At 43.4% G+C, this 20,889-nt stretch overlaps 1 protein-coding gene across 1 annotated transcript in view; it reads left to right on the top strand.

Moving 5' to 3' along the window:
• The window catches only part of LOC137380528 (C-C chemokine receptor type 3-like), a 43,406-nt gene extending 28,267 nt beyond the window's left edge, over positions 1–15,139 (top strand). Inside the window, exon 4 of the mRNA XM_068052476.1 lies at positions 14,007–15,139. Within this exon, the coding sequence (XP_067908577.1) occupies positions 14,007–14,721 (715 nt within the window). The 3' untranslated portion in view covers positions 14,722–15,139. The remainder of the gene's footprint in view (positions 1–14,006) is intronic.
• The last annotated feature ends 5,750 nt before the right edge of the window (positions 15,140–20,889 follow it).

A 20,889-nucleotide genomic window follows, 5' to 3' on the forward strand; every position in this document is an offset into this window, starting at 1 on the left:
GCTGTTTCCCCCCAGGGGCGGGTTCGGGACCAGGAAACTGTCCCGACTCCTGTTTCCCGCTCCCAAAGCCCCCTTGGTATTTATCCTCCTGCATGTGAATCTTTTAGTTCTTTGGGGGTTCAGTTAGAATTTTGGCTGCTGTCTCCAGTCCAGTCAGCTCAAAGTACTGCTTTAAATTGGGGACATAGATAGACAATGTGAATACCTCTAATTTTATACTGTGAAGAGGGGAAGGGTATAGAAGAGGCTAGATTGGAGCCTCCTAGAGTGTAGCTTTGCAGAAGTCATCTCTTCCCTATATGGATATGAGCACTTCCCATGTGTCAAGAAAGTCAATTTATATCCTTCCCAATGGAACCAGAAAAATCAGGAGACAGTGTGAGCGATACAGTTGTACAGACTTGTAAGAATATGAGTTTATTAGGGTATTTTCAGGGATTAGGCACTGCAAGATTTAAATGACCCTAGGCTTTTTGTCAGCACGGCTGTTCTGCAAAATCCATGGTTTTGGACTTTCAGGATGGTGTACAATCACAAGGTGCCTTGTGATTAAAACAAGCTTATTGTTATACAAGAGAGAAACAGTACAAGGTGAAATTCAGGGCTAACTGAAGACTTATCTCCTATCTATTTGGTAATGTGCAAACTTTTGCAAGTTACTGAAATATAACCAAACATAAATTCCCTTTTACTTTTTCTCAGCAGTTCAATATTAAGGTTGCTAGTCTACAGGTTTATTACTTTTGTTTTATTTTTCACCTGTTAGAATTAAGGAAATGTATGTTAAAATATATATATATTTTTTACATTTAAGGACCCTTGTTGTCCTCATGTTTCTGGGTTTCATCATCATACATGAGAACAGAAAACAAGCTCTGAAAAATCTAAAAGCTTCTGCTGATGCTAAAAAGCAATAAGGGAGGCCCAAGGCTGACCACAGACTTGCTGTAACTAGGAATGGATGGATTCCTCTACAGTTCTGTTTTTTGGAGTATAATTTAGGAGACTTGGGTCACTCTCAGTGCAGTAGGGGCAGGAAGGACACTAGACAGGTATAAATGTGTATGTGAGTAGCGGGAACAAGGAAGGGGCCATGGCTTCTATCCAGAGGACAATGAGGGTAATATAATTCTTAATTGTTCTATGTAAACTGCTGCACGGCTACTCTATTATACTAAATCTCACTTGTGCTTAAATAAAATCACAACTGCCACCAATATGGGGTCCAATTTTAACTGTGTAAGAGAATTAAAATCTGATGGGGTCAACTTCGAATCATTAACAGGTCACAGTAAACTTTCTTCAGTATGCTGCAGATCCAGGTGTTGGACTCCTCCTACTTGTCTATCATCTCTACCATATGCATGGGCACCATCTCCTTTGCCTCCATATGAGATTACTACTCCTTGATCAAGGCTCTTTTGAAAACTTTTGAGTCGTTAGCTATTCAGTACAGTGTGGTCATTTCTCCGCCCTCTATGGACTGGCCCTCTCTTCCACTCCCACTTCTTCATTCTTTGTAATGCTTACTGATTCATCCAAGGCAGCCCCTCTGACTTACCGCCAGTAATTTTAACTGCTGGCGAAAGTGTAAAATGGGTACTATCAGATCGATGCCATTATAAACCTCTCCCGATTTTCTTTGCCATTGACTTTAATGGGATGGAAAAGCAGTAGAGGTGTATATCAGTGGCTGATCCAATATCGGCCATTTTACACTATCGCCAAACCACTTTCTCCTATGTGGCTCTCTTTGGGCAGGGGCTTGTAGATGTAAGACAAGTGAAGATGTCATGACAGAGTTGAAGATGAAGTAGTCAGAGCTATGCTCTGGAAGTATTGCATGGTCAACTAAGTGAATGGGCTGTTCCTGCACGGCATTCCAATATGGTGTAAAATACTGAAGAGCTTCTTTAATTGTGGGCATGAAAACATTTTTGTTTGAAGAAATTGATTCCTAGTGCAAGTCTTTGAGAAAGCGTGTAAAGTTGTTATTAACTATTTTGAGCAGTTCTCAGCTTTTATCTGGAGAAATATCTCTGCCCCAAGAGTGATAGGATGTGAAATGCAAGGAGTAGATGTGGCAAATAACTTAGATGAATTTAAGGGGAAGCTGGTTAATAACATGAGAGAAAAAAGAATAGACAGGTATGCTAATAGGGTTCGAAGAAGAGCAGTGACAGGAGATTTATCTGGAGCATATACAACAGCATAGGCCAGTTGGGCTGAATGACCTGTTTCTGTGCTGTGGACTTGATCTAACCTTATGTTACCGTCTTGCCTCCAACTGATCTGCCCATTTTCTCATTGCTATTTATGGGATCTTCTTTTCTTTCTTTTCTTCTTCTTTTCTTTTGGGCCTCCTTATCTCGAGAGACAATGGATACGCGCCTGGAGGTGGTCAGTGGTTTGTGAAGCAGCGCCTGGAGTGGCTATAAAGGCCAATTCTGGAGTGACAGGCTCTTCCACAGGTGCTGCAGAGAAATTTGTTTGTCGGGGCTGTTGCACAGTTGGCTCTCCCCTTGCGCCTCTGTCTTTATTCCTGCCAACTACTAAGTCTCTTCGACTCGCCACAATTTAGCCCTGTCTTTATGGCTGCCCACCAGCTCTGGCGAATGCTGGCAACTGACTCCCACGACTTGTGATCAATGTCACACGATTTCATGTCGCGTTTGCAGACGTCTTTATAGCGGAGACATGGACAGCCGGTGGGTCTGATACCAGTGGCGAGCTCGCTGTACAATGTGTCTTTGGGGATCCTGCCATCTTCCATGCGGCTCACATGGCCAAGCCATCTCAAGCGCCGCTGACTCAGTAGTGTGTATAAGCTGGGGGTGTTGGCCGCTTCAAGGACTTCTGTGTTGGAGATATAGTCCTGCCACCTGATGCCAAGTATTCTCCGAAGGCAGCGAAGATGGAATGAATTGAGACGTCGCTCTTGGCTGGCATACGTTGTCCAGGCCTCGCTGCCGTAGAGCAAGGTACTGAGGACACAGGCCTGATACACTCGGACTTTTGTGTTCCGTGTCAGTGCGCCATTTTCCCACACTCTCTTGGCCAGTCTGGACATAGCAGTGGAAGCCTTACCCATGCGCTTGTTGATTTCTGCATCTAGAGACAGGTTACTGGTGATAGTTGAGCCTAGGTAGGTGAACTCTTGAACCACTTCCGGAGCGTGGTCGCCAATATTGATGGATGGAGCATTTCTGACGTCCTGCCCCATGATGTTCGTTTTCTTGAGGCTGATGATTAGGCCAAATTCATTGCAGGCAGCCGCAAACCTGTCGATGAGACTCTGCAGGCACTCTTCAGTGTGAGATGTTAAAGCAGCATCGTCAGCAAAGAGGAGTTCTCTGATGAGGACTTTCCGTACTTTGGACTTCGCTCTTAGACGGGCAAGGTTGAACAACCTGCCCCCTGATCTTGTGTAGACAGGTATGCTAATAGGGTTCGAAGAAGAGCAGTGACAGGAGATTTATCTGGAGCATATACAACAGCATAGGCCAGTTGGGCTGAATGACCTGTTTCTGTGCTGTGGACTTGATCTAACCTTATGTTACCGTCTTGCCTCCAACTGATCTGCCCATTTTCTCATTGCTATTTATGGGATCTTACCGTGCACAAATTGGGTGCCTCATTTCCTGCGTTACACCGGTAACTACACTTCGTTGTCTGTAAAGCTTTGGGATGTCTTGAGTTCTTGAAAGACACTATAAAATGCAAGTTCTTTGTTTCTTTCTTCATCAGCAGTACGGGCAAGCATTTGTCAGGTGACCGACGCACTTTGCAGGAGTGCTGGGAAACGCCTCCAGTTTGATATGGCAGCAAGGCAGCTGTATTATAGTTTTCTGGCTTTCCCAAGATTAAAGATGCAATTGATAGCACCCATGTTGATTTAAGAGATTCCACAGTAGAACCCACTCTTCAGTATACTCAAGTCTGTGTGTCATGCATAGTTGGAGCTTCTTGTTCCCTAAACAACTTCATCATCAAAAAAAGACTGAATATGGATGCTGCTGGGGAAGTGGTCCTAACTACTTTAGAGACACATTGTGGAGAACATCATGATGACTTACACTCAGTGGACTCAATTACTGCTGCAAGAGCACATCTTATCAGAGAGGTCTTCTCTGTTTAACACCAGTTGCTTAATTCCTCCACTTCTCTTTCACTTTCAATAAAGAATCCATTAGAACATGACAACACATCCTCTTTGCTCCAAGTACAACCACGCCAACAATCAACACTTGGTAGAATAAGTCAAAGCCTTATAAATGCACTTTTTTCCCCTTGTAGAACTCTAACATCTATGGAAAACAAAGCAAAATGCAAGTGCACATTCTATTTTAAAACCATGAAGTCCAAAGTGAACGCAAGTCAACCAACTCTTTTCAACCATTGTACTTCCCCTGAGCAGCTGTACTTGCATTCCGTTCATTTATTTGAGTGTTTCTCCAAGGTGCGACATCAGGGTTGGTTGAGTATCCATGAGTCTGAAAGTATAGGCAGACCTTTCCTCATTCTCTGCTTCCCCTTGCTGTGTGAATCACTAAGTACCACATTCTCATTAATACTCTCCCTTTTTTGCCTTGGGCACCTGTTTCCTCTTCAGTCTCTAAGAGTAATGATTGTGCAACTAATCACTGACAATGCACTCTGGTTAAGAGGCACTAACTTGGAGTCAAACGGTATGATTTCCTATTTCCAGCAAGTACTTGCACATGAAATCTTAGAACCTCTTTCTCCACTTTAGCAAGATGATACTATCTCATTTCTTACTACAGCTTTCCCCTTTCACTTGGCACCCAACTGCTAGCCTTCACCTAATTTACTTAGTCTTGTTTTAAGAGTAAATGATGCACAATGCCCATGAGAAGTAAATTATCAGACGGACACTTCCAACCTGAAACACCTCATGTTCAATGAGGAAAATGCTAGGGAACTCAGGAGGAGGGACCTTGCTCTTGCTATGTGAGATGGCAAGGCTGGGGCCATTGCACCAGCAGCAGGTTAGTGACTGAATACCTACACTATCACCATGGCATCCCTGTGAAGTACCACATAACCACAAGTTTCTACCCTCTTCTCTGTCCACAATTTCAAAAGGAGAATGTTTACCCAATTTTAACTTGGCCATCCTTTACTGAAGATCCACTACAGTGATTGCAAACATAGGAGGGGGAAGGTCATGGTAATGACGATACAGAGGAGGAGATGAATAGAGTTACAATTACTTCCTTGTGGACTATGGTAATGCAGAAGATGAGGAGAATGATGAAGAGCAGGAGATGAATGAGATGAGGCTGGACTCAAGCCCACACATGAGATTTTACAGAAAACCTCCTGGCCCCACCCCCTCGAACTCACCCCCTTCTTCTGTCTAATGTACCAGCTCAGAAATTTTCACCCGGGGTAACTACACAGTATTAATGCCTATCCCTACTGTGCACCAACATGCAAGAATGTGTCAGAGGGATTCAACTAATTGCATCGCAGCCTGGAGAAAGTGACAGCTGCAGGAGCATCTTGAAACCTTCCCCCATGTTGATAGAGCCAGACATGTCAGTCAATTCAACATGGACATTCTGAATTAAGAACTTTAGGTCAGGGGGACTGTTTGGAGAGGTCAATGACGTTCAGACGCAATGTGTACAGGGCAACATCTTGGAAGGATTAGAAGGTATTAGATTGACTTTCAGGTATTTAAGAATTTGTCTGATTCCATGAGGTCTGACTGGGTTATGGGGGGCAGACAGGAAGGTGGAGTTGAGATGGCAACCATATCAGGCATGAACTTTTCGAATGGCTGAGCAGGCTCGAAGGACCGAATGGCCTACTCCTGCTCCTAAGTCCCATGTCCCAATGACTGCTGATAACCAACATCCTGCTCACAGTATCAATGAAGCAGCTGGTCTGCAGGCCACGGAGGCTGCTTTTCCTCATGGCAGCAGTGGAGAACAGCACTTCATCAGCTCACTGCAAACGCCTTCATCTTTGCAGGAGCAAGTCATCAGCAAGTCTGTGCCAAAGACCCAGCCTCTCCCGGCCATCCCACAGCTTGGAAGCCTTAGGGGAATGGCCGTCTCCGTCCCAAGCGCCTATTACAATTTTGCAGTAACCATTTACATCACAGACCCTCAGATCCCAGATCCTCAAGGTATTTTAGAATAGGGTTAGAAGAGAAAAGCATGTGATCACAAGCTTTGTGCACACTGTGGAAAAAAAATGTTTCTTTAAATAGTTGCAGTAAAACGTGGGAATAATTGATGCTTGGATCTCTTGTAGGTCACGGAAAACAGGTTCAGGCTCAGGATTCAGATGTGATAGTTAGCTGTGAGGAGCAAGATTTTTATTTAGACCTTAGAGAGGTTAATGAGACGAGGCAGAGATTTTATAGGCTGGGACTTCAAAATAATTTTGCTATATTTACCTGCGAAGCCATTCCAAATGAATCTGTTCTCGGCCGTCTCGGAGTCATTGCCACTATACCTGCTTTCTACACCTCATGGACTCAGTCTTTATCATCAGCATAATCATCAGGTTCTCTGATAGCCTCTGAAATATCTATCATCAGTTCTTTTCTCCTTGTAAAGTCATGAAGCATTCAATGTGCTATCATCATTTGCGAGATAATGCTAGGTGCATATTACAAGATAACCCTGAACCTATCCAGCATTGCAATGGCTTACTCAGTTCCTATCCTTGTCTCCATGTGTGTCTCATTGTGGTAGAGAGAGAAACAAAGTTAATGTTTCAGGTCTGTGACCTTCCATCAGAACTCGGATGAAAAGGCATATGGGTTACTTGAGTTTGAAAAACAGGAATCGAATATAATAGCAAAGAGATCATGCTAGAATTTTATAGATCACTGGTTAGACCTCAGCTGGAATATTGACCTAGTTATAATTTAAATCTTTGAAAGATAGTTGATATGATCGATATCTTATCAATCAGGATCGACTGCAACCACTATGGTCCGTATGTTGAGTTTAATCAGAGTTTAAGATGGGATATAACACATTATTTATACAGCAAAAGCATACAACCATGACAAGTAGCGAGTACCAGTCCAGATCGGGCAGATGGCTTGCATGTGTGAACAGCTCTTTTTCTTTCTCTTTTCTTCTCAGTGTCTTACATCTTCTCAAACTACCTAAGAGTGTTATCATGGATCTCCCTTAGGAATTTCTCTCCACTGCCACTGCACTGAGATCTCCCAAAGTCCCTTACTTTATATCCTTTTTCAGAGGTGGATAGATTATTGATGGACCTTATGGTCCTCTAAAGATTTGCTTTATTTTGCAATACCCTATGAAATGTCAAGTTCTTTGTCTAAACCATCGATGGAAAATACTGCCTTTAATGTCATTCACCTGTCATTAGCTTCTTTAGCCTTTGCATATACCTCCTGTCCTTGATCAATCAGACCTTACATCATCCTTTCCTTATCTCACCCTAGGCTGTTCTCCCTGATCAACTTCATCCTCCAGAAACATTCCACCTCCGGCCTTCAAAGCTAACTTGCAGAAGTTTCATTATTCCACTATTGAGTTATTTATATCTAACACTGTTCGTAAGGCTGTTAACAAGCTGTTCATAAATGGCCATTCAGTTCAGTGTCCTTGGGGGAATTTTAACATGGCGGTGGGAGTCTCAACGTCTGGAGAAACCGACACTGAGATCCCCACGTAGCCTCTCCACCAAATTCTGTGCCAAATCAGGCACTTAAGTGGACAGCAGCGGGCCTTCCACAGGATCAAGGACCCCGTCGCCAGAAGTCCTGCCCTTGCAGAGCTGCCGGCCAATCAGAGGCTGGCAGCTGCAGCAACACCGCGGAGGCGATGGCTGCTGCTGCAGGTGCATCTACTGGAGACCGACGAGCATCACTGGAACTAGGCCTCAGGTAGGTCAGGGTGGGAGGGGTATTGGGGGGTGGGGCCACGGGTGAGGTGGGAGGGCTCTTCCTGTTGCCTGTTGCCTGATTCAGGTACTAAATGCCTTTTAATGAGGGAACCCCTGCCCCCACCCCCCCCACAGACCCCCCGCCTTTGGAGCTGGGAAGCAGCCCACACGGATTTTCCTGCCATGCTTCCCATGCAGCGACAGGGCTGCCCACCAAATGGAATTTTTTTTTTTTAGAACACCTGAGCTCGTTGAATAACTGGCAGCAAGCTCTTTGTAGGTTCAAATACAGACAGAGGATTATTTATTTACACACTCACCCGGACATCTAATCCATAGATCACTGAAGGCAGCAGCACAGGTAGATAAGGTGGTTAGGAAGGCATATGGGATACTTGCCTTTATTAGCCGAGGCATAAAATATAAGAGCAGGGAGGTTATGATGGAGCTGTATAAAATGCCAGTTAGGCTACACCTGGAGTACTGTGTACAGTTCTGGTCACCACACTATAGGAAGGATGTGATAGCACTGGAGAGGTTGCAGAGGAGATTCACCAGGATGTTGCCTGGGCTGGAGCATTTCAGCTATGAAGAGAGACTGAAAAGGCTAGGGTTGTTTTCCTAGAAGGCTGAAGGGGGACCTGATTGAGGTATACAAAATTATGAGGGGAAGTGATAAGATAGATAGGAAGAATTTTTTTCCCTTAGCGGAGCGGTCAATAACCAGGGAGCATAGAGTTAAGGTAAGGGCAGGAGGTTTAGAGCAGGAGATTTGAGGAAAAATCTTTTCACCTGGAGGATGGTTGGAATCTGGAACACACTGCCTGACGGGCTGGTAGAGGCAGGAACCCTCACAACATTTAGGAAGTATTTAGATGAGCACTTGAAATGCCATAGCATAGAAGGCTACGGGCCAAGTGCTGGAAAATGGGATTAGAATAGATAGGTGCTTGATAGCCAGCACAGACATGATGGGCCGAAGGGGCCTGTTTCCATGCTGTATAACTCTATGACTCTATGACTAACAATGGCTGCGACAGGAAGAGGCCCTTAATTGGGGGTTAATTGCCCGGTTAAGGGGCTCAATTGGTGGCGAGGCAGGAAGGCCCTCCCACCATCCCTACCAGTTTTGTGTTCTCCCCGCCTCCAAATCTACCATGAGGGAGAGCATAAAATTCCACCCCTTGTTTCCTATCTGACTGTTGAACCATATTGTTGTTCACTAAAGTAGCTTCTATTCTACATCCACACACTAATTAATTTACATATTTCAGCAGGTATCTTAATTAGGCAAGGTTAAATAAAAAGCCTGACACAGTTTATTTGTTATGGTTATTTGTTTTATGTATCTACCCAGTTGCTCTCCCAGTAGACCTTGTCTGTCCATGAGCCCTTTCTGGGCTAGCTACAGCTGGCACCACCTAAGAATAATCATTCCACTAATTTTGTTTTTAGGGAAACAAAACCTTAAGCAGTTCCCAGTAGAACAAAACTTACAGCACTACCCTATTCCTTTATTCATCTAATGCTGACTACGCAATATATATTTATTCTAAGCATATTTCTATTTTATAGCAGTATTGTGGACAATTCTGAACAGAACACTGTAGGAAAGATATAAAGGCTTTAGGAAGGGTATAGAGAAGGTTTACCAGCATATCACCAGGGATGAGGAACTTCAGTTATGAGGGGAAGTTGGAAAAGTTAGGAGTTTTCTACTTGGAACGAAGAAGGTTAAGAGGTGACTTAATAAAGGTTTTCAAGAAGACGAGAGGTTTGGTAGAAAAGATAGAGAAAAAATATTTCTTTTGGTCAATGGCCAGAAGTTAAAATAATTTGTAAAAGATCTAGAGGGGAGATGAGGATAATTTTTTTTTAACTCATGGAGTTGTTGGGATCTGCAACAATCTACCTGGAAAGGTGATGGAATTTTACAAGGGAGTTGGACAGGTACTCAAGGATGAGGAACTTACAGGGTTATAGGCAAAAAACGAGAATGTGGTCTTTCAAAGCTAGCACAGGCATCATGGGTTGAATGGCCTCCTTCTGTGCTGTATGTTTCTAAGATTTTATTCTATTTACATGCTACCTCTTGGCAACATCATACAAAAACACATCAGATTCCACATGTACACTGATGACACATAGCTCCACCTCATCACCAACTATTTTGACTCCTCCAATGCCTCTGATTTGTCATGCTGCTTGTCAACATCCAGTACCGAATGAGCAGAAATTTCCTTCAATTAAATATCAGCAAGACTGAAGCTTTTGTTTTCAGTCCCACCCCAAATTCCATTCCCTAGCCACCGATTCTATCCCTGCCCCTGGCAAATGTCTGACGCTGAACCAGACTGCTTACAGAACCAGCCTTCTACTAGACCCTGAATTTTGCTTCCAACCACATATCCTGTCCATCACCAAGACCGCCTACTTCCACCTCTGTAACATCACCCGTCTCCACCCCTGCCTCATCCCGTCAGCTCCTGCAACCCTCATTCATGCTTTTGTTGCCTCCAGACTCAATGGCCGGAATTTAACTACACCCACTGGGTGTGGGATGGGAGTCGGGAGATATAAAATTGGGTGGGAGGCATGGAGTGCTCTGCTCGTTGTCCATCCGGCCCCACTGCTATTTTACCAGTCGCGGGGGAGGTGGTAGACGGCCCACCCGCCCCAAGCCAATTGAATCCCTTAAGTGACCAATTTAATTGCCACTTAAGGGCCTCTTCCTGCCACTGCTGGTATTTCACTTCTACACCTGAGGAGACTGCCTAGTAATACATGGCAGCCTCCTTGTGAGCTGGGGTTGGCCTACCTGATTGGGCACCTGTGCCCCAGGGAGGGCCTTCCCAGCAGCATGGGCCACCCCCCGAAAACGACCTCCCGCGTCCTCCAACCCCCATCCCCCATCGCCGGGGCCCAGCTGATTGTCGTTGAGGCCCAACCCCCACTTACCTTTTCTCGGGCCTCCTCCATTGTTGCTGATCCTAGCTGGGTGCAGCCCCAGCAATGACCACCACTCCCAGTGGCGCTAGTGGCACTGAAGAGCTGCCGGCCCTCTGATTGACTGGCAGCTCATGGAAGCAAGACTTCCTACCTCACCATTAAATTCTGGCCAAATAGTCCAATATTCTCTTGGCCTGCCTCCTGCCTTCCACCCTACATAAACTTCAGCCCCTCCAAAATCTTGCTGACCATACCCTAACCTGTACCAAGTCCCATTCACCCATCACCCCTCCGCTTGCTGACTCTCAGTCTGCCAATCCCTGAAATTTAAAATTCCCATCCTTGTGTTTAAATTCCTCCAAGGCCTCAGCCCGCTGTAACCTCCTGCAGCCCTAAACCCTCTGAGATCTCTGCCCTTTTGAATTCTGGTCCAGGGACCATAATCTGAGCCAAAATGAATTGTCACTTGGAAGAACATGGGTTAATAAATGACAGCCAACATGGATTAGTTCAAGGCAAATTGTGTCTGACCAACTTGATTGAGTTCTTCGATTAAATAACAAAGAGGGTTGATGGAAATAATTCAGTTGATTTTGTGTATATATGGGCTTCCAAAGCTGTTTGAAAAAGTGCCACATTATAGACTTGTTCGCAAAATTGAAGCCAATGTGATTTCAAGGGACAGTGGCAGCCTGGATACAAAATTGGCTTCCATATAGAAAGCGGAGTGTTGTTTTTCAGACTGGTGGAATGTATACAGTGGTGACCCCCAGGGGGCAGTACTAGGACAATAGCTCTTTTTCATACATATTAATGACCCGGACCTGGGTATAGGGGGTGAATTTCAAAGTTTACAGCTGCTTCAAAGGGAATGTAGTAAGCAGCGAGGAGGATAGTAGCAGATATCAGGAAGACATAGGCCAAATGATGAAAGGGGGGAAAGAAAAGACAGAAATTTAATACAGAAAATTATGAAGTGATGCATTTTGGAACGGAAATTATGAGATGCAATATAAACTAAATGGTACAATCTTAAAGAGAGTGCAGGAGCCCCATTTTGAAGTGGGTTCACAGACATGAATATTTGAAGGTGGCAGGACAAGTGGATAAATCTGTTAAAAAAGCAAATAGAATCCTTGCCTTTATAAACAGAGGGATAGAGAATGGAGATAAGGAGGCCCAAAAGAAAGAAAGAGGATAAAAGCAAGGAAGTTATACTAAATCTTTATAAATCACTGATTATACCACAGCTGAAGTATTGTGTTCAATTCTGGGCACCACACTTTAGGAAGGATGTCAAGGCCTTGGAGGAAGTTCTGTACTACCAAGCAACTATAAATATAAGTAACAACACCAAATGCAAAACAAAAAACTAATGTAATCAAACAACTCAATTCCATCTGTATATAATAGTGAAAATAAGAATCACCCTTGTGCAAGCCCTTAGTGCCTGTGTTTTGTGATAGTTTTCTTATCCCTGTGCTCCCAAGAAGTGTATTTCCAGTGGTTGCACCTTGAGAGCTGGAAGACAGCTGAAATTCCATTGAGGACACTTTGAATGGCCGTGATGAGCAATGTCAAGAAGCTGTAGGCTTAGAGGATCCAGCTGCAGGCTGCGGCACCTTGGCGTGACCGCAGCAGCCTGTACAGTGGCACAAACAAGCACACTGGCAAAGCGGGTGGTGGAAGAGCAGGCATGAAGTCGTCCAGCGAGGGGGCAGCAGGTCGCTCTGCGATGGAACCAAGGCCACTCTCCTCGGCTTGTGCCTTAGCACCCCTGCAGCTCTGTGCAAGAAGAGAGTGAAGGATTGAAGTGATGCCTGGGAAGACCCCATTCCCCAGTGGCCCCCAATGAAAAAGCTATGGCAGAGTGAGAGTTGTCAGGAGAGACTCCATGACGGTGGAGGCATCATGGTCCTTGTAATGAGTGGGCAGAGTTTCTGTTACTTATACGGTCAACCAGAAAATTTCAGAAGTAGCAGGGACCCAGTAGATGTGCTAGGAAGCGTGGGGCTCATGTTTCTATTTTACTGTGTTACTATGTTACGACATTAATATGTTGATGTCATTATGGGGGCACAGCAGGGGGGGTGGGGAGGTGGGTGCGATGTGGGGGTAGAGATTTCCCAGACACCCCTGTCCCTGACCCCAGTCCTCTCAGCCCTCTCAGTAAAGAGCTGATCAGGAATTATTTTTCATTTTAACTTGATGCTGTTCAGGGGCCCAGGCCATTTGTCTGCCCTGCATCCCACCAGTCCTTCTGTAGGTTGGTATGCCTTCATTCACCTGACATACCGACTCTCCTGCCTGGGCTGTTCAGGAAGAGCTTTGTAGTAGATGAATATTCACTTTGATGGTCTGCTGTATACTGCATTATTATACCGATACTAGGAAATCACTCCCCATGGCTTCCTCCCCTGATTGTCATTCACCCTGTCAGGGGCCGCTGGAGGTTATTAGACAACCAGAACACTCTCCGAAATAGCATAAACGTGTCTTTGCCACTTCCCTGGGGGATTCTGTTGGTCACAGTGGGAGACTAGCTGAATTTCCACAGAACTTCAGAACTGTTCATAAAACTGTTGAAATTACACCATGAGATTCCAGCATACGAACATTTTGATCATCTCTGCTATTTCAGTGGAGATTTATACAGAACGAGGCCTGAGGTAAAATAGGCTGAGGAAGAATTTCAGTCAGGCATGTTAATGCACTCAGATGCTGGATTCCATAGTGTAGTTTCCACACCATTGCAAAGTAATTTATGTACAAATCATGAAAATAATATTCTTTTTGTGAAAACAGATTTCTTCAGAGTTGCCAATGATGACCATCACTGCGGAGACCCCAGAACCTGACTACGAATTCCCATGTGATAAAAATCATGTCAACGCATTTGGATCTGCACTGATGCCTATCTTCTATGCAGTAGTATTAATACTTAGTCTGGTTGGAAATGGATTGGTTTTACTGATACTTGTGAAATATGAATACCTAAAAACCATAACAAATATATTCATTCTTAATCTTGCTATTTCAGATTTACTTTCTGCCATTTGTCTTCCTTTCTGGGCAGTCAATCATAAAGTGGGATGGCTCTTTGGAGTTACCATGTGCAAATTAATGAGCGGTATCTTTTACATTGGCTTTTACAGTGGTATAATGTTCCTGACACTGATGACAATTGATCGGTACCTTGCAGTTGTTCATGCTATATCTGCTGCAAGATCCAGAAAAGTTCGCTATGCAACAATAACGAGTGTGATTGTTTGGCTGACCAGTACATTAGCAACTGCCCCTGACTTCATCTTTGCTGATTCTATAGACGATTATGATCTGGGCCTTACCTGTGACAATATTTACCCAGCTGACAAAGCAGTTCCATGGAAATTATTAAGATATTATCAACAAAATATACTGTTCTTTATCCTTCCATTTATTATCATTGTTTACTGCTATTTTAGGATAATTCAGACATTGATAAAGTGTAGAACAGTACAGAAACACAGGACACTCAGAGTTATATTCGCCATTGTAGTGGTGTTTTTTTTATGTTGGGCACCTTACAATGTTGTGATTTTCTTGAGATCTTTGGAGGAGCTCAAGGTGCTGGAGTTTCAAGACTGTGACTTGGAGATGCAGCTGGATTATGCAGAAACAATCTCTCACACTGTAGCTTATTTCCACTGTTGTCTCAATCCCATTTTTTATGCCTTTGTGGGCGAAAAGTTTAGAAGACACTTAATTCATTTCTGTGAGCACTGTTTGCCTTGTGGTTTGACGTGTCACCAGCAGCAAAATGTCACCAGGAATCCCAATTTGGAATGTTCTAATGGTTCTATGGGTAATGATACAACAAATAACTGGTAGGCTGATGTTTTTTTTTAAAGAAATGCATGTTTGACAACATTTGTAATTTGTAGTGCTTTTGCAAAATAAATGTTCTTTTTTTGATGTAATGTAATCAAAAAGGATTTAAAGTCATTACAGTAACACGGTAAAAAGTATCATTTTACTTTTCTTAGACAGTCAAACCAGTAGGATGAAATAAATTAACCTTGTCTAGTCTTTGTTCCAGGCCTGTTTCTCAGCACAAACCTTAGCTGACACTTTGTACATAATTTACTTCTTAATATTGCTTAATACCTATGTAAGATGTTTTTTGCCTACATATTCCATGATTGTGTATTTGTGTAACTCATTATCGCTGAGTTTGCTTGTGTTGAAAGTTATACATTCAGGAAATGACAAATAAATAAATAAAAACCTTAACAAGCTTGTTAAACAACCTGCCATGCACTCTAATAAATGTTGGATGTCAAAATAATTTGGGAGACGTAGAACTAATGCAAACCAAATAGTAAAGAGCAGGAAAATAGCAATAGGGACTTGCAAATGTAGCATTGATTGATGAAAATGTGGATCATCCCAAACTCCAGACATACTTCAGGAATGATCTTGCATTCAGCTCCAAGATGCTACACCCCCCTACCCGCATCACACCCCTACCCCTCCCCATTCTAGGCCTGTTGGCTGACAAGCACCAGAAAGGGCTCTGGTAGAGTGACTAGTGGAGGTGCAGGCATGTGGTTATCTTAAGAGTGCCTTTCACACTGAGCCAAGGCCACTCTCCAGGGCAGCACCTCAGCAGATCTAGAGTTATGCTGGAGAACAGAGTGCTGGAAGTCTCCCTGGAAATCTCTTTCAACAGTGGCCCCCAAAACCAAGATTGCAACTGAATGAGTTTCCATACCAGCTATTTGTGTTGGCATGGAGACTTCAGAGTTGTCATAAGACACTCCAACATATGATTTCTATAACCAGGGGGCATAGATTTAAAGTAATTGGTAGAAGGATTAGACGAGAGATGAGGAAAGACCTGGAAACTCATAGCGTGAAAAGACGGTAGAGGCAGAAAGTCTCGCCACATTTAAAAAGTACTTGGCTGTCTACTTGAAGAGCTGTGACCTGCAGGGCTATGGACCTAGTGCAGGAAGGTGGGATTAGGCTGGGTAGCTCTTCACTGACTGGCAGGACACAATGGACTGAATGGCTTCCTTCTGTGTCGTAAATTTTCTATGATTTCTATGGTTCCATGAGGTGCTGATGGAGCTGATCACTCAGCCCATGCTGGACTAATCAACATGCACTGTGCAAGGTTGAGAGAGAAGTTTGAGTGGACTCCTCCAAGCTCGGATACAATTTGCACAAGCTCTCCAGTAGACTGTCCAGCAACTGGAATGTAAGAATGGGTCAAGGGTTAGCTTATTGGAGGTAAGTATAGACGGTAAAAGCAGAAAAACCTTGTGTGACATCTCCTGTAGTGTTGCCAGTGGACACGACCTCCACCCTGCTACTTCTCATGATAGTGTGCACACTCTCTCCAAGGCGGGAGAAGGTGTTTAAACTGCCTCTTCCTCTTTCAGTAGCTACCTGCTGCCTGGTGCTGTCTGTCACCTTCTCCTGCCAGAAAGTGTGCAAGTGAGAATCTTCTGAGATGTTTGGAGAATGTAGCTGTGATGGTGGAATAGTTGAAAGTCTGCGTCCGGGATGTGAGTTCTGGTTAAGTGACATTTGTTACAGTGCTGAGTGTGTGAGCATGAGGAGAGGGAGGTTTAGTGAAGAGTGGTACAGTGATTGCAGGATTTTTCCCGAAGCTGCAGCCATATTCTTAGTCCAATGCTCCTAATACTGATGCCTTCAGCTACCTCCTCCACTGTCTCCTCAGTAGATACCTGCAGGACTTCCTGCCCCAGGGGGAAAAAGGATCTCCCTTCTCCTCTCCACTGCCTGCACCAAGGCCTCCAGTGAAGCATCAGAGAACTTTGGTGATCACTAATCCCTCCTTATCATAGTGTCATCGAATAGTCCAACCATTTCCTCCAGAATTGCAGTACGATTGCTGCAGCCAGAATGCACCTGACCTTTGAGAGGTGCTGGCTGCCTTTAAGATGTTTCTTGACCTTCAGATATCATCCCTCCCCAAACCCAATAGGTGTACAACCAACAAATAGCATGAGTAACGCTGGCTCCAAAACATGCATTAGTACAAACTGGCACAGATAGTCCACTCCTCACCCGCTTTGCCCTCCCATTTTCAGGCACGGCCCTAGTTCTTGTCTCTCTCTGAAGCCTCAGTTTCTCAAAAAAAATGTGTAAGAATAATTTTTGAAAGAGCATGTGCATTGAGTTGATTTATTCGTCAACAAACTGTGATAGGCAAGCACTTCATGGGGAAGTTCCATTCTAAAATGTTTACAAAAGCAGTTTCTATATTACATGTTAACACATAAAGCATTACCTAAAAATTGTGAAAACAGGAATTAAGATCTGTGGATGGGGAATGCATGTATATGCAACATTTGTAATAATACTGGTGTACCCAGGCCCATCAAGAAAATTTTGGGAGCCCAGTATATCACCTTCATTGGGCCCAAATTCACATGACAAGTTTTGTTGCAAATGAGCTCAACTTCAAAATCTGCAGCAAATGGAATCTTGGAAATTAGTATATTTAATTTTAATAATAGATTTATAACAAATTATTATTTTTAATATTTATACAACAATAGCAAAATACTGCAGATGCTGGAAAACTGAAGTAAAAACAGAAAATGCTGGAAACACTCAGTGGGTTGGGCAGCACTTGTGGAGAGAGAAACAGAGTTGACATTTCAGGTTGATAACTTTTCGTCAGAACTGGGAAAGGTTAAACATTTAACAATTTATAAGTGAGTGGAGAGCTGAGAAAGCCTTTAGGTGTGTGAAGGAAATAAACAAAGGGAAAGACTTGTGATAGGATGGAGGGCAGGAGGGATTGAATGTAAAAAGGGATGATGGGGTAAGGCTAAAGAGGGTGAGAATGTACAGAAACAAAAAGATGGGTCCAGGGAAGGTTTAAATGGTTCCAATAGACCCATTACCTACTGTCCAAGTAACAAAAGCAATTGTTATAATCTAAAGTTGTTGAACTCAATGTTGAGGCTGAAAGGTTAAAAAGTGTTTCATTGAGACATGAGGTGCTGCTCCTTGAGTTTGTGCTGAGCTTCATTGGAACAGTGTTGGAGGCCGAGGTCGCAGAGGTCAGAGTGGGAATGTGGCGGAGAATTAAAATGACTGGCAACCACAATCTCAGGGTCACACTTGCAGACTGAGCAGAGGGTTCACCAAAGCGATCACCCTGTCACAAACATTGTAAGTTTTTTTTTTTAACGTTTATTTAACATAAAACAGAAAAGCACAGGAAGAGCCCAGATCGCAACTGGAAATATAACATTCTGCATACTGCGTTACCGTTGTGGATGCACTATGGAACCTGATTAACCCTTTTCAAATGGCCTTGGCATTGTTTGCCATATTTCACCATTCAAGAAACTATAAACTACAATTCTGAAACTATTGTGAATATGTTCACTGACTTCAGCATGCTCTTACTAAAAAAATAAAAGTTTTAGAACACAAAAACAAATCAATACATAACTTTTACTAAAAATGATCATGAATTTTCTTATACTTTCTTAATGAAAGGTGAATAAAAATATTTTCTTTACTACATTTTTTTTATTATCAACGCTCAGTTTCATTCACAAATTTAGGGCACAAGAGCTCAGGGTCCTGGTACCAGTCATATCTACTTTTGCTCACCCTTTCCCCCACCACCCCCACAACACCTCTTGCCAGCACTGGACATCCTGTACCTTACTTCTACTTTTTCACACTATGCTTCTACTTGCCACGTACATTTGTGGGCACATCAGAACTGAATGTTTATGCTGCCTGAAGCTGGGGAACTGAGGTGTGAAGGATTTTGGACTTGTGATACTTGTTATAAAGACTTGAATGAAACTTTTGGTTTCTCAGTAAAGAACACAGCTGTCAGCTTGATCAAATGTTGGATCGAGCAACCTACTTTTTGTTTTACATTATCAGAAGTGGGTGAAGCTATCCTAACCCATGTTCGAGTTCACAACATATCAGAGATACAAGTTAACGTCACCTTACCAGCAGAGGCCTAGAGAGCTGTTGTACAATTTGGACACCCTATCCCACCTTTATCATTCAGTCTAAAGCCTATTATAAAACGGACAGTCAGTTCCCAAGAGCACATGGTGTGAAAGGGCCTTGAGAGGATGCAGAGGAGATTTACCAGAATGGCCTAAAATGCTGGTACTGAACAGAAAAGCAATCAATGGTGGGTGTGGGAGTGGGGTGGCAGGTGGGGGTGGTGGATGTTGCCTATAAAATTGGGCAACATCCTTGGCTGTGGATTATGTTGATGTTATTTGTGGTAATTCAATTTGTTATGAATGTAATTCTCAGAACTTTAACCTGTGTAGTGAGACGGACTCTTAGACAATAGGTCAAAGTCTTGCATGCTTTGCCTCCCGAAAAATAGTTATACGATTTTGGAGCAGTGTGATTACTTGATGCTGTCTTTAATGGAGAGTTGTACTGAGAAGAATCGTGATGAAAATAGATATTGGACATAATCCTCTCTCAAATGGGAATGGACTAAAAGACTTCTAGTCCTTCAGTAACATCAGAGATAGACTGCTTGTCTGCTATGTGCAGAAACCTCTTGTCCGTCTTGGTCATGAGAAAACCTTAGAACTTTAAAGCAAAACCAGTAACGTCAGAGAGCTAAGACGTCAAAACAAATAGGTGTCAAAGCTATGTACAATAACAATGCCCTGGAGAATTATCAGAAGAAACTGTATCAACAAACCCATGGCTTGTGATGCAATAATGTTTTTAAATTGATACTACTCGATTAGATTGGATAAAACAATGACTATAGAAGACTTAACTCTCTTTCTTAATCGGAGCTTGTTTGATGTAGACATGAAGGCAGAGATGAGGCATAAAGAAGGTATGACTCGTAGGAACAAGAGATTCTGAAGAGGGACATCTAGGAAACACCAGTAAAGAAGGATTGGAAAACGATGCATCAGGCCAGGTCCCAAGACTGAGGATCTGAACCCAAGGTTTTGAGTACCACTTTCCAAGTTTATGTATTACTGTCTTTCACTCCTTGTATAACCAGTGTCAGGTTCATTAATAAGGTTAACCTTGAATTGCTAAAGGAACACACATTTACCTCTGTCTCTGTATTCGATGATCCCAATGGGTTGATGCTAAGGAAGGGATAGAGTAATTTTTTTATCTTATAGTTGGCATTTGGCTCAGGAGAGCTGAGGCCCCATAGAGTTTAGCTCTGTTAGCTGTGTCTCCTGTGTTGCAGCTTTGCTGTTCCTTCCACAGTCGTGGGCATCTGAGGGTTTTTAGCAGGGGGCCGACAATTAGCACAGCCCTACTGAACAGTAACATCATACACCTGTGCATCTTTCAGCTCACTTATACTTGGATGCAAGTCTTGTTGCTCATTGATCAATAGCAAAAAGATTTAATGGTACCAATCAAAGCCTTGGTAGATGGCCCGTTGTACTCTGGGGCCCAAAGAGTCTCTGCGAGAAGCAACAGCCTCTCTGCCATAGGCTACAATTATCCTTAGATCTTCTGTTGGAGAGAGGAGTGGTGGTGCAGGGGTGGAGGTGGGTTGGGGTGGGGAGCTCTGCTGTCGATGCTGTGCTCCAGGTTGACTGCATGGTGGACTCCTCTGATACTGACTCAGCATCTGGACCTATGTTTGACTCTCTGCAGCAATAGTCCTTCTCAATGCAGGACCACAGAGATCTGGAACCTGAAACTCCTTGAGGAGGGCATATTTCTCTTGGCTTGTTATCAATGTCTGCTTCCTCATCAAGTGCCCCAGCTCATCCTAGCCATTCGTGCTCTGTGCATCACACTTTGTACTCTTCTCAATCTCGTTATCTAAGCCCTCTTCTTCGGTGTTTCTGGACTGGTTAGCAGAAATATATGAGCTGAGCATTGGCTCGTGCAATTTCAGAACAATTTATTAGTTAAAGCTTTCCAAACATGCAAAGAATGTGAAACTCACTACCACATGGAATGGTTGAGGTGATCACATAGAGGCATTAAAAAGGGAAGCTAGATAAGTGCATGAGGCAGAATGGAACA

This window comes from Heterodontus francisci, chromosome 2 (genome assembly GCF_036365525.1).
Source record: "Heterodontus francisci isolate sHetFra1 chromosome 2, sHetFra1.hap1, whole genome shotgun sequence".
Classification (NCBI taxonomy): Eukaryota; Metazoa; Chordata; class Chondrichthyes; order Heterodontiformes; family Heterodontidae; genus Heterodontus; species Heterodontus francisci.